Source organism: Brassica oleracea, unplaced genomic scaffold (genome assembly GCF_000695525.1).
Source record: "Brassica oleracea var. oleracea cultivar TO1000 unplaced genomic scaffold, BOL UnpScaffold00578, whole genome shotgun sequence".
NCBI classification, from domain to species: Eukaryota; Viridiplantae; Streptophyta; class Magnoliopsida; order Brassicales; family Brassicaceae; genus Brassica; species Brassica oleracea.
The window spans coordinates 19,836-33,374 of NW_013617421.1; the positions used below are offsets into that span (position 1 = coordinate 19,836).

The 13,539-nt window shown below is 33.3% G+C and overlaps 2 protein-coding genes and 1 long non-coding RNA gene across 9 annotated transcripts; 2 read left to right on the forward strand and 1 right to left on the reverse strand.

Annotated features, from left to right (window-relative positions):
• The first annotated feature begins 920 nt into the window (after nt 1-920).
• LOC106319701 lies at nt 921-2,774 on the forward strand. Of its 7 annotated transcripts, XR_001265533.1 has the most exons (7): nt 921-1,238; nt 1,343-1,405; nt 1,477-1,532; nt 1,634-1,676; nt 1,797-2,298; nt 2,378-2,442; nt 2,531-2,774. It is a non-coding gene; the product is annotated as an uncharacterized LOC106319701 (long non-coding RNA). The 7 variants fall into 7 exon arrangements; XR_001265529.1 differs by having other exon boundaries at nt 1,797-2,442; XR_001265530.1 differs by having other exon boundaries at nt 2,378-2,774.
• Nucleotides 2,775-9,942: 7,168 nt separating this feature from the next.
• On the forward strand, nt 9,943-11,299 carry LOC106319710 (transcriptional activator Myb-like). The gene is made up of 3 exons (XM_013758091.1): nt 9,943-10,227; nt 10,331-10,633; nt 10,775-11,299. The coding sequence occupies exons 1-3, from the start codon at nt 10,074-10,076 to the stop codon at nt 11,101-11,103; spliced, it is 786 nt and encodes a 261-aa protein (XP_013613545.1). The 5' UTR covers nt 9,943-10,073; the 3' UTR covers nt 11,104-11,299.
• LOC106319709 lies at nt 11,221-12,539 on the reverse strand. The gene is made up of 4 exons (XM_013758090.1): nt 12,259-12,539; nt 11,888-12,126; nt 11,637-11,785; nt 11,221-11,557 (listed from the first exon to the last, which is right to left on the reverse strand). Exons 1-4 carry the CDS (start codon nt 12,426-12,428, stop codon nt 11,321-11,323), a joined length of 795 nt encoding a protein of 264 aa, XP_013613544.1. The 5' UTR covers nt 12,429-12,539; the 3' UTR covers nt 11,221-11,320.
• Nucleotides 12,540-13,539: the final 1,000 nt, after the last annotated feature.

Genomic DNA, 13,539 nt, shown 5'->3' on the forward strand with positions numbered 1-13,539 from the left:
CATAATCATGCCATTAATATTAGCCACAATATACGTCTTTGAATATAATTCATTCTGGTTATAGAACTCCAATCTAGGAATCAAATTCGCAGAATTGCCATATAGGCTCAATACCGTCCTATTTCATATTTTTTAAGTGGTAGCAATATATATACAAGCTTTCCTAAAATAAAAGATATAAAAATACGTATTTTTGATCAAAATTGATTGATTTAAAATTTAATTTAGTTGACCATATTAACTCTTTGTTTCCTTTAATATTCCATGTGATTCGACGAGCAGGGAATAAAGTAAGTTCTCAAAATTTAATATTAATTTGAATGTCAAAAATTATGAGGACGATTTGTTATGCAAACATACCCTAGACCAGCGCATTGCATATATAAATACTAGGCCATCTCTTTCTCAAAACAAAGTCCTCACCACTGTCTTCTTCTCAAAATTATGAATTTAATTTTTTTTTTATAATTTGTTTCTTTAGTATTTTATTGTTTTATTGTCTATGTTTTTCTTATTTTATATTCATAATTTATATTATGAAAACAATAATTCTATTGCTTATGTTTTGTTTTATCTTAAACTCATAATAAATTTATATAAGTCTTTGTTTACTTTCACAGTTTTTTTAATTCAAATATATTTAAATTACACCGATAAATTAAGAAGTGTAGTTTTAAAGTTATAATCTCTTTAATCCATAATTCCGCGCATAGCGCGGATTATCACCTAGTCTTATTATACAAAGTAGAGCTTACTCTCTCCGGGAAGCGCCACGTGACTAAATAAGAGAAGGAGAGCATGACACGTGTCATGTATAGTAAATGCTTTTTGGTTTGTTATCGATTCTGAATGGGCCGTTAAAGCTTTATAATTTGTTCTTGGGCTAAAATTATTTTGTTTCTAGAAAACCCAAACGGATGTTGGCGACGCTCTTCTTCACGCAGCGGAACCAATCTAGGTTCATGCTTCTCTTGATATCTGAAACTCGATATCTGAAAGCTCAAGCGACAATGGTGTCTTCAGAAAGTTTTTCTGCGACCGATCATCATGGCAACTCTCTTGCTCGAGCTCAGTTCATTCAGTTTCGTCTGGGATTCCTTCTGAACGTTACAAACTGCATTGAATCATCATCATCATCATTAACGACTGCCTTAATTCTTCCAGCTACTCCTACCACGATTTCCTCATTCATTGCATCTTCCCCCTCTACAAGGCTGTTGATCTCTAACTATAAAAAGGTTAGCTTTCATCCATAAACATCATCTCATAAAATCCTAAAAACACTAGAAAGTTCTGTTTCGCTTAGATGGCTAACTCATCTATCTCTTCAAGTTCTTATCAGGTTTTCAATCTATGAAAGCTTAGATCATCTATTGGATTCTTGCTGTTCTCCTTCAGTCAATTGGTTTGTTTCTAATTTCCAATCTTATGTTTTGAGTTAGTGTTGATTTCTTATAAGTGGTATTTGATTTGCAGGACCCTCCAACTCCTATGCCAAAAGATACAGTTTTGGATGTTCTTAGTCTTAGTTGGTGAGGAATCCAACACGCAACACCTCTTTTGATGTCTATAGGATCTTCTTATATGTTGTTTCATGATGTCTTAAAATAAATGTTTTTTTTTTTTTTTGTAGATGTAAAAAACCATCCGATTATCATACTTGCAAAGCCTGAAAGGTAATATACAGACATCAACTTCTTTTTGCCTTCGTATTATTTTTAGGAGAAGTTATTAAAAAACATTCTTTGGTGGTCTTTAATGGTTTGATGGTAATTGTGAACTTTATATGAATGCAGCCTAGGACAAGTTGTTTGGTGGGGTGTTTAAGATAAGCCAGAGCTGGTGTTTATCTTCGGTGTGTATAACAACTTGCTTAGCTTCAGGTTCTTTTCTCGAAAGCAAACTCCTTTGTTCATCATCATTAAAGCCTATATTAACATTTGAAACTTTCTTCTTAATGTGGGATTGTTATGAACATGGTTGTTGGAGGTGAGTAACCGGTCTCAAAAGCCTTGAGGAAAGCAGCAGCATTATCATCACAGAGATGCCAATCGATGTATAGTAGATTTAATCCATGATAAAGTAATAAACTTTGTTCTGTTTTTTTTAGCTTTGATGATTGGCTTGGAATGTGCTTTCATTTTGCAAATTTCTGAGATCTTATAACAACCCAGGGTTCCTACGATCTGAAGGACACCATCAAAGTTAGTTTGATGACTCTTAAGCTTTTTCCTGCTCTTGAGCTTCAAATTATATGTCACATGACCTTCTCTGTAGAAATCAATAGTTTGTGTTAAGGTACAGAGAAGATGTCTCTCTGCTGCACTTAGCCATTATTTAAGTTGATCACTTTGAACTTGATCCAAATTCTAATCAGCTCTAAAGGATGCGATGTAAGCGTTGACAAATGAATACTACTGTCTTTCAACGTCTCCTTACTTTGTGAGCTGATTCAGAATAAAGATGGATCTCTATATTGGTGATCTCTATCTATTCTTCACTGATCATAAATATTAATTTACTTCTACAGGTCGGATTGGTGAATGAGGATCAATATGCCTTTGATGTAAGGATAAATATTGTGAAATTCTCTCTGTAGAATCTTTGTTATGGTGATTCTGCTGATGATGAAAACATCCACATTCACGCATGTATACATATATATGTGAAGGCAAGTACTGTGTGTAATGTATCTGTTTGTGTGTGTTGATATGTATACATATAACATGGCAAAAGATTATTTTCTTTTTATCGAGGAGACCTTTTAAAGTTAATAAATGAATTCATACCAACAACGTATAGCATATTCAACTCAATTTGATCATTTTATTTTCCGAACTTCAAAACTGAACAAGAGAGTAATAGAATTAATAGTGTTTACTTGTATATAAATGAAATAATCCATAAGGGATTAAGAGAATTAATATGAATATTTTTTGGAGTTCTTGAACATTCACCCAATGATACTGTATTTCTAATTTAAAAGAAAACCGAAACGGTTGACTTTTTTTTTTTTAATATCCCACCCATCAAAGGAACTAACAGATTAGCTTGGACCCACCCACCCGACCCAACCTGACCCGACCAGAATTTGACCCTTTTATCGTTTTAAACAAATCAACGACAACATCATCATTCATCTTTACTCAACTTTGGCTTTTATTTAGCAAAAAAAAAAAAAAACTTTGGCTTTTACGTACGCCTTGAAGAACCGAAAGAGATTAATTGTTTGGGGGCATCATCATCAAATTCAAATATTGACAATCAACTTCGAGGTGTCACTTCTCCAATTGAATTCGTCGAAGGAATTAGCTCAAAGTCGTTTATAATTTATATACACAACGAATATTTAAAGACCTAAGAAATACAACAATATCACAATATGCTTCCAAAAATCACAAATGAACAAACACAGCCACTCCCATTCCCATAGCTCATATATATGATTCAAAGACGCAACTACATTCACGCTAGCACTAAGATCTATCAGCCACACGTGTATGATTACTTGGACTTCACGTTCGCTTCACGTTCGCTTACAGAAACACACGTGTATGATCTAACATAGGATAATTAGTTGTATTTTCATAAATTTTATGAAATTAAAATTATCAAAATGAAATTATTAAAATTAATCAGTGGGTTAAAATTTTAGACATTTAAACAAAAATATAGTGTTAAATAAGTAAAAGAAATTACACCGGCAAAAAAATTAATATTGAAAAACAATTACACAAATTTACATTATGGTAGCAAGTTAATTCAATTTAGTAAATAAAATATCAAGGGCTTTCAAATTTTATACATCTAGATAAAACACATAATATATTTTGTTTTATACAATTTAAAATAAGTATGATAATATATAAACTATAGAATAATATAACATTTAAAAGTTATAAAAATAAATAAATTTTTTAAAAGAGTCAAATCCCGCGCTTTTAAAGCGCGGATCAAAATCTAGTAACTATTAAAACTATTATGCATTAAGAATAATGATCAATTAAGAAATAAAACAAAACAAAAATAGTAATCGATTTAATTTAAGGGTCCCATAAATTATGTTTCGATAGCCTAATATATATGATTACCCATAAATTAAAAATGAATTTCATTAATTTGATAATCATCATTATCTAAAAAGATGCTATATTATATTATCCAAAAAATTTTAAATCAGAATATTTTAAAAAATAAATATAAATCTTTGTATGAATGTTTTTCAAGTTTAATTTACGTAATAAAATATATTTTATTAAAATAAATAATTATCGTGCATAAAAATTTAATATTTTATTAACTATTAAATATTTCAAAATCATGAAAATAATTTATTCTAATGGTTTTTAATTGATAATATATCTATTTAAAATTTTTGGAAAATTATTAAGTCCGCTAGTGCGGATAAAACACCTAGTACACAATTAAACACTACACAGTAGTATAAATCATTATGTTACAAGTCTAGTTTACTAATTTTTTGGAATGTAGAAGATATATGGGAAAGTTTATTGATGTGGAGAAAATTATTGAAATACCGAAAATATAGCAAAAGAGTTTAATAAGATCCAAATTGAAAATGATGATTTTACTTGTTTATGGTTTAATAATCGGTCCTCTCTTTGGCAGATTGTATGACATAACGGGAACAAAATAATAATATAGATCTAGCAGCTCGTAAAGTGTGGCAATAATAGTTTGCTACCACAAAGACCAACACATCGGCTCAACATCTTAAACCTAATCGAGGATGAAACAGATAGAATAAGAAGGGAACAATGCAGATGATAAACACCTATGGAGATCGGTCGAGAGTAAATAAAAAAATTACTACAAAAGGATTCGCATAACAAAGGAACAAATGAGTGGAAGAAGTGCACATAATTTAAAGCTGCAATGCCTAAATATTTTTTTTACTAAACAACTTTCTTCATTAGAAATTTTAAGCTTTGTGATTACAAAAACAAGAGGAATTATCAATCCTCTTGGACAAAGAACATAAACTGAAATAACAACGCGAATTCGAGCTAAAGCTTAGATGCATCGATGGAGTCTTTCGCGACAAAATCACCCAGCTGAAACATAATCACCCAGCTCAAGTTCTTATTGGCGCTTGGGCAAAAAAAAATTTAGATGAAAGAAAAACAAAAATTAGGACTCTTTTTGTCATTAAATTTATTTGATTTTAAGGTGGGCTCCGGGTTAGTGCACTGTTCGCCCTTACCCTTGAGCCGGCGCTGGATGTGGTGCAGGATGTCAGTCCTCACCTACGAGAAGAACAAAGGTATTCTCGACTGCATTTTCAGATTCCGTAAAGACTGCTACGCAAGATGATAAAATAGTGAGTAAATTGAAACAAGAGTTTAGTATTGATACAGAGAGAACATCTTCTTTCATAAAAATTATGAATGGTGGTGATAAACTCTTCTCAATAGAAGAGGATGATGAAATCTAACCTGGTGAATCCATTTGTATATTCTTCTCAAAAGAGAAATATGACTTCCCATTAAATATGGATTAAAGACTTCGCTGAACCTACCAAAAATCTATAATAGTCTAGCGAATCTAAATGAAAATCCAACTAAAAAAATAAATTTCTTCTTTGTAGCAGTGGGCTTGACTTCAAAGCACATAATGAGCCAAGCCCTAAGCAGTGAAAAAGTTTGTTTGTCGTTCACGAGGTTCTTGGTTCACTGTGCTGGGCTAAACTTCGGTCTTTTTTGCAAGCTAGGAAGATTTATGACAAGATGTTGGTTTCACTGCACCTGATTTTCCACTTGGCTCGCATTTACTTCTGAAGACAAGTCCAATAAGTATGACTCCCGGTGCTTTTGGGACTAGCCAGATGGCGCCACGAAGGGTTTGCAAGGGCAAGTGCATTTGGATGCTCTCGGTGCTTTCTGTTTCTTCCTACCGGTGGTGGGACTGACACTTGAACTCCGGTGACTAGGTTTGACCAAGCTGCGTGGGAATGAGTCCAATCATTTCGAGTAGCGTTGCAGGCATGCCAATATATATCTACCAAAATGTGGTTTTATGGTTTATCAGATGTTTCTTTCTCATGCGGGAACGCTAACCGCTGTGTCAGGCTACTACTGTGCTCAACCCAGCTTGCTCTTTGCTATAACAAGTGTCAGTGTCGCTAGATCATAGGAGTTGTTTTTCTGTCTCATCTCCGTTGTTGCATTAGATTTAAATTTCAGTTGTTGCTAGTTCTCTATGTACCTTTTGTCACAAAGAAAATTTGGTATAAAACTTAATATTTACACCTAAAAAACATTTATGCTTGTTTAAATTGATCTACATCATCTTGGGATGGACTCATTCTACTCTTCCAATACTAGTGTTTATCAACTCTCAACTTCATATTTCGTTAATATTTCAACTTACTCTATGTCACATATGGCACAAGCACATTGGTAGAAGACATAGTAAAAAAACTCTGGCACATGTGCACCTCACCAAACTCATCATCAAGAATACAAGTAATCTCCTCAACTCAATTTGATCAATAGTAGACCAAGCAATTGAATAACGCCCACATATGTGGTTTTACTTGAAAACTACTAAAAAGCCAAGATAGCCTTTTTCACTCAAAACGCTTAAGTTTCTTATTTTTTTAAACATTCATATAAACTAGTATTTTAAAACAGTTTTATGGTTGAATAAAATTTAATATTCATTCAAAAATGTAATGCTAGTTCAAATTTTGTATTTTAGTTAACTGATATTGTATGTTTGCATTGCCGTTACATAGCATGATTAGGTTGATGATTTTCTCAAAGTTAAGTACTAAAATAAATCATTAAATATTGTAAAAATGAAAAATCATATATAATTAGCGAAAACAACCATTAAAATCCTAAATTTTAAAATTAAAGCCAAAAAACCTCCAACTCATGTTTGAGCCAAAATAGTTCTACACTTTTAAATATTAGATGTTTTAAATTTTATTTTTTGTTGACTCGGCCATTTAAAAAACTCGAATAAGTCAAGACTTAAACTCGGGTAACATTCTTTATATCCAATATGACGCCGTTTTCAAAAAAACATTTCATTTAAGAAAAATCCCAAATCGAGTTTATCTTCCTCACTCGAAACCTAATCCCCGATTCGATTCCATCTTCCCAAATCGGTTTCAGAGCCAATCTCTGATTAAGACAAGCAGTGGTGGCTTCTCCGGTGACAGGTGATTCTCATCAGTTTGATAAAGTCGAATTGTCACTCTCAATTACTTGTCGGGTTTTGAAAGCTCAGTCTCGATTTTTTTGTCGAGTTTTACGTTTTTAGTTTAACAGTTGATTATTTGAGTTTTCTAAATGTCCGAGTCAACAAAAAATTAGAGTTAAAACGACCAATATTTAAAAGTTAGGGATTTTTTTGGCTCAAACACGAGTTGAAAATTTTTTTGGCTTTAAGTTGAACGTTTAGGATTTTAATGGCTGTTTTCTCTATATAATTAGAGATTTATATATTCGTTTAGGTATTTAACCTAAGCAAACTAAAAAAAGTTAACAATAAATTATATTAAATAATAATTTAATACATGAGTATATACTGAATTTAACAAATATGGGATATATAAATAAAAATTATTAAAATAAAGAAGACATAAAATTTCAAAGAGAAAAAATTGAAAATATATTGTAAGCAAAACACTTCATTTATAATATCATGCATAACATCATACAATGAATTAATGGTAACAAAATTATATTTATGTTTCAGCTAAATGGTAGATAGAATGACAATTAGATGCTTAATTGCTTATGAATTATATCTATATATAATTACTACAGTGAAAATAAATTTAGATAAATCTAATTTTATAGATATAGATAAAATAGAAGATATTGCGCAGTAAATATTAATATATACATTATAATACAAAATTTTAAAGATTTTATTACTTTAAAATAAATCTACTTTACCATATAGATAAATTAACAAAAAAACAAACATGATCAATATGATAGTAGCCAAGAATGACCATAATTAAAATATTACATTATTTATTAGTTTAAAATATTTTTAAAAACTATAGTGAAAATAGATTTTGATTTTGATCCATACTTTCAAAGCGCGAGATATTTTGTGGTGAAAAATTGTATTAACAATATTACAGATGTTTTATTAATTTGAAAGAATTGTTATGTTTAAAAAATGTTTGCAATTAAATCAATGCTTTTATTTTTACCAGGCCAGCGGTCGAACCAATAAACTCTGTGATAATCAGGATGTGGTTTTTAAAGTATAATTTACCAAACGATTAGCCAAGTATCTAAAACCAAATATTTTGCCATTGGATTGAATGCAATGTCATTTAAATATCTAAAGCTTGGGTCAAGTTGAGTTATCTTCGGCCATTGGTTTGAATGCAAACGACGATGGTAAAAGATAAATGCGTATTTGAATCAGAAACAGTAAAGTGGATACATATTATGTTTTTTTCCGGAGCTAAGAGGTCATCTATTCTTTGTTTGTGTTTTTATTGCAGGACTATGGGGTCACCTAACCCTCAGCCATTTTAAATCTATTACAACGTCATGTGATCAACTCATTCAATCTCTCCACAACCACAACCAGTTTTTTTTTTATTAACCCACTACATTCATGATTCATATTCTGTTAGTATTCTAATTAACTCTGTATCAGATATGGCATGGGCTCAGTGGTAGAATCAAAATCCTCGGGCACCTTTGCACCTTGCCAAACGCAACGATAAGAATACAAGTAATCGCCTCCATTAATTTGATCAATGGGCGACCAAGCAAATGAATCAAGCCTATGGTTGTAGTTTAACGTCAAACTACTTAAAAGCCAAGACAACACCTAACTAGAAACGCTTTCTTTCTTATCTTCTTTTAAGAATCCATTTAGTAGTATTGTAAAACCGTTTTTTTTTGTTTGAATATAATTTAATATCCACTTCAAAAAAGTTATAACGCTAATTTGAATTTTGGATTGTAGTTGACGAAATGCTTAAATTTGCATTGCCGTTACATATAATAATTGGGTTCGTGAGGTTATGTAAAGACAAGTTAACTTTTCTACCAAAAAATTGTAAAGTTAATTTTCTTAAAAAATCATAAATATTGTATAAAAAACAATTTTCTAAACTTAAATGAATTTGAGATTTTATAAACAAAAAAGGCATTTCTAGTTTCTTTTAAAGATTGAGTTTTCATTCTTAGGATAGTGAGGACAAGTACATATTTCTCTAAGACAATTACAATTCATATTTTCATATATATTTTCTTTAGAAGTGTCTGTTTACATAGATTTCTCCTCTTTATCATTCAGACGACAAGGTTTAAGAAAAAAAAAATCGACATTGTTTCGTAACAAAAATCATATATTAAATGATTGGAAATTGGAAACCAATATTAGAAAAAACGATAGGCGATAACAAAAGATAAGAATGTTAAAAAAAAAAACAAAGTGCACTACATAACATTCTCTTCATTGATCTATAACATTTTTTTCCCTTTTTTGTCCAACAATCTGTAAGATACTTAGACTCCAATGTTCACTAGAAAATAAATCAGCCAAACACAAAATGCACTACATTATCTATTATTTTTCTTCATGGTCAGCTTTTTCTTAGAAAACATGTAACAAGAAATATTAGAATATATGTGTATATATAACATGATTACAAAGTTGAAAAAGAAAACAATATACATAGATGTGGTAAAGCGTGGGGGAATATATAGAGAATTAATGTTGGAACAAGTCAAAAAACTTTGTCAGAGAACTGAAACTGTTCTGAAGAGAGCAACCATGAAAGATGTGTGTGCGTGTGTGGCTTTTCTTCCTCTTCTCCTTCTCTCTCCTCAGGTTTCCATTTTTAGATATAGCCATCACCGAATAATACCACAACAAAACATATATGTATGTATTCATGTGTCTGCCTATGTATATGTACATGGTTTTAAGGAAAACAACTTGAGGAAGACTTGGATGGAATTCCCTAAATACCCTTGTGACGTCTCCCATTGCAGAGTACCATTTAATGGGGGCTTGGAGAAAACAATGCATCATCATTAAGAGAGCTCTGTAATAAAAGAAAGATGATGCATCAAGAGAACAAGAAGAAGCATCTGTCCAAGGTTTGTACTAGAGGTCATTGGAAGCCTTCTGAGGATTTCAAGCTGCAAGAGCTTGTGACAGTGTTTGGTCCTAAGAAGTGGAACCACATTGCAAGGAAGATGCAAGGAAGAACAGGTAAACAAAAACCAGTTACATTCCTCTTCTCTCTTGTATACTCTTCAGGTTTCTGAAAGTTAAAACCCTCCTCTCTTTTTTTCTTTGGTCTGTGTGTATGAAGGAAAGAGTTGCAGACTGAGGTGGTTTAACCAGCTGGATCCAAGGATTCTCAAGAGTGCCTTCAGTGAAGAGGAAGAAGAGAAGCTACTTGCAGTTCATAGAACATTTGGTAACAAATGGTCTTTGATTGCTAAGCTATTCCCTGGAAGAACAGACAATGCAGTGAAGAATCACTGGCACATTCTCATGGCAAGAAAGTTGAGGAAACAATCAATTTCTTACTCAAAGTCAAGGAAGAGACAGACTCCTTCTCCAGATGAAATCACTCCCCTGAATCTACTACCATCCTTCAACCTGTTTCCTGGTTTGTGTCTCCTAACAAATTTCTGATAATCTCATGCATTTCTTTATATCTTCAATAGTGAAGATTTTTTATCTCTGTTGATTGTGTGGATTTAGTTGTTGTGATGCATAAAATTCATGGGTTTGATTATGTGGTTTACAGGAAGTGTAGGTGATGAAAGTACAGAGTTCAATAACTACAGCTGGAAGATGCCAAAAGAGGAAAGTGCTAACCTCAGAGATCAGTTTCTACTAGAAGAGTATTGTTCTATGCGCATGTCAATGCAGTACTTGGGACATCATCATCATCAACATGGCTTCTCTACCTTACCTGCAGATTCCGTGGAACTACTCACACGGTATCTCTCCAACTCTCAACCATCATCATCATCATCACCACCAACCTCAGCACTGTCAACATCAGGAGCAGAAAATACAATGACCACTAAACCCCCAAGGTTTATAGACTTTCTCGGGGTTGGAGCTTCTTGAAGAAACTAATTAAGAGCTTGCTAATTGTAACCTTAATCGATGTGATTATGACTCTATGAAGCATTAAACATAACAAGGTTGCATTTGTATAAGCAGTGAAAGACAATCAAGAGTTTGTTCTTCTATTTTTCGTGTTTTAATCACCAGTCCACATTTATCCACACCCAAAAACTTGAATCTCAAACAGAAAGCTAAAGAATCAAGAGTAATAAAACACTTAAACAGCTTGAGCAATACTCTCACTTCGAGTTGTTTTTGCCAACGTTTCTTTGAGCTCATCCAGTGTGAGAAGTCTAGTGGTTTCTATATGCTCTCTGCAAGAATCATCGATCTCATCCAAGCTAAGTTCCTTCAACATGAATTGTGTTCCCACAGCCTTTATGGTTTTCTCTATAAACACAGCTCTTTCAATATAATCCTTCATTTTACAAACGAAATCCGTGTGGTCTCTTTCCTGCAATACTCAGAACGAAGTAGGACTCTGATCAATAACTTAATTATTTAGTCTGAAAAGAAAATAAGAATCTTCTTACCAGCCGGTACTGAGGCACTCTTGAAGGAAGCTTAAGGTAAGCCATGTTACTCTCACTATAGTCCCATAGAAACGACGTATGATGAATCCATCTATTCCTCGTTATCGACTGAGCATTCCCACCAAACTTACGATCACCAAAAACATAATCTGACAATCCGAAAAACAAGAACCTAAAATTTTCAATGTGTCAACAGAAAAAAAAACACAACTAAAACTAAAGAAACATTCATCAGTCTCCAGCACACAAACCGTTCTCGCGTAGCTGAAAATCACCGATCCCGTTAAACACTTGACTATACAAGGAACCACTCCAAGCCATGACAGATCGTGGATAAGGCTGGACATCTGGAACATCATTTCTATTGCAAATCAAACTGACAAAAAGAGTGTTTTCGTCAACGATCACAGTGCCTCCTCCAGTAAACCGCTTAATCACCGGTACTCGATCTCTTATAACAGGTTCAAGCTCAACAAGTTCACAAGGCTTCCTGTGTTAAAAAGGATCAACACTTTCACAATCTCAAAAGTCATATCTTTAGCAATAGCTGTAAACTACAATGTGAGATTCTAACCAAAGCATACTACTGTGTAAAGATTTTAGGACAAGAAGCTTTTGTTACCCAGACAAACCCATGACAATGTTAGGGCGATTGGTTCCATCGTTAACGATACACCAATTAGCAGAGGAAGATCGAAGAAGCCTTTCTTCTAGAAGCAACTGCTGCAGAATCGGTGTTCCTCTAAGCTTAACGACGTTCATCAATGGAAGCCCTACTCTCTTCACACTCATCCTTTGAAGTGAAGATCAAAGATCCGACAGACGTGAAAAAAATGGGAGAATCTTTGAAGATTTTCCAAATAAATGCGTTTGATCTTCGTACAAATCTTTCGATGAATAAAAATAAAAAAGCTGTTGATGTTCAATCCAAGCCGGAATCTCATTTCCGGTCTAACCAAATCGTAAAGTTTAAACCGAAATTAAACCGGAAATCTTAAAGTGAAACAGAGCTTATTCTTCTCGTCTGTGCTCGAACAAGGACTGGTAAAGTGGAACAGGCTTGCGTCTTTATTATCCAAACCAGTCTAAGCTCTTCCAGGGCTTAATCAGCGCAACGAATCAAGTTATCTGAGGACTGGAGAATCGATTTACGCTCGTTTGATCTCAGTTTCTATGTGAAATGCCGGAAAACTGTTCGTGCACGCAAGTTGTTCGATTAAATGCCTGAGAGAAATGTGGTTTCTTGGTGTGGATTATAGCCGAATGTGTAAGGCTTGGTTTCAACTGTGATGTTGATACAAATGGTGCACTCATCAACATGTATGGAAAATGTGGTTATAGGAACCATGTAATGGTTGGCAATGCGCTGGTTCGTTCATATGCACGCTAAAAGCGGTAGCTTGGAGGATGCGTGGAAAGCGTTCTCGGGCATGATTTTTAGAGACATAGTTACTTGGAACAAAATGATAAGTGGGATTCTCACATCATGGGTTAGGGAAGGAAGCCATAAGTAGGACATTCTTATCTAATTTTCATTCCAACTCCAAAAGAGTGAGACATTGTGGCGAGAGTGCATTCTTTGATACAGAAGAGGCTTGTTAAGGAGTCTGGAGTAAGCTGTATATGTATACTAAACCATCCACATGTGTTTCTTTCATAAGACAATCAACATGCCGAGATTGTGCTGATTTACAAGCGAAGGTGAAGTAAGTCTTGTCAAAGATCAGGCCATTAAGGGTAGACGACGAGCAGAGAGAGATTAATCAAAGCTAGCTTGTGGCGTATGGTCTTATGAAAACGCCAGAGTGACTAAAAACGCGAGGATATCTGCTGACTGACAGTAATCAAGCTTTATCTCGAGGTTCTCACACCAATTCCAACCGGTTCCATCATTTTCAAAATG

Coding starts and splice junctions, on each gene's coding strand:
- LOC106319709 (XM_013758090.1), bottom strand. CDS start 12,428: ATGAGTGTGAAGAGAGTAGGGCTTCCATTGATGAACGTCGTTAAGCTT. Junction 12,127..12,258: donor ATTGTCATGGGTTTGTCTGG/GTAACAAAAGCT, acceptor TTTTTAACACAG/GAAGCCTTGTGAACTTGTTG. Junction 11,558..11,636: donor GAGTGCCTCAGTACCGGCTG/GTAAGAAGATTC, acceptor TGAGTATTGCAG/GAAAGAGACCACACGGATTT.
- LOC106319710 (XM_013758091.1), top strand. CDS start 10,074: ATGATGCATCAAGAGAACAAGAAGAAGCATCTGTCCAAGGTTTGTACT. Junction 10,228..10,330: donor GAAGATGCAAGGAAGAACAG/GTAAACAAAAAC, acceptor GTGTGTATGAAG/GAAAGAGTTGCAGACTGAGG. Junction 10,634..10,774: donor ATCCTTCAACCTGTTTCCTG/GTTTGTGTCTCC, acceptor TGTGGTTTACAG/GAAGTGTAGGTGATGAAAGT.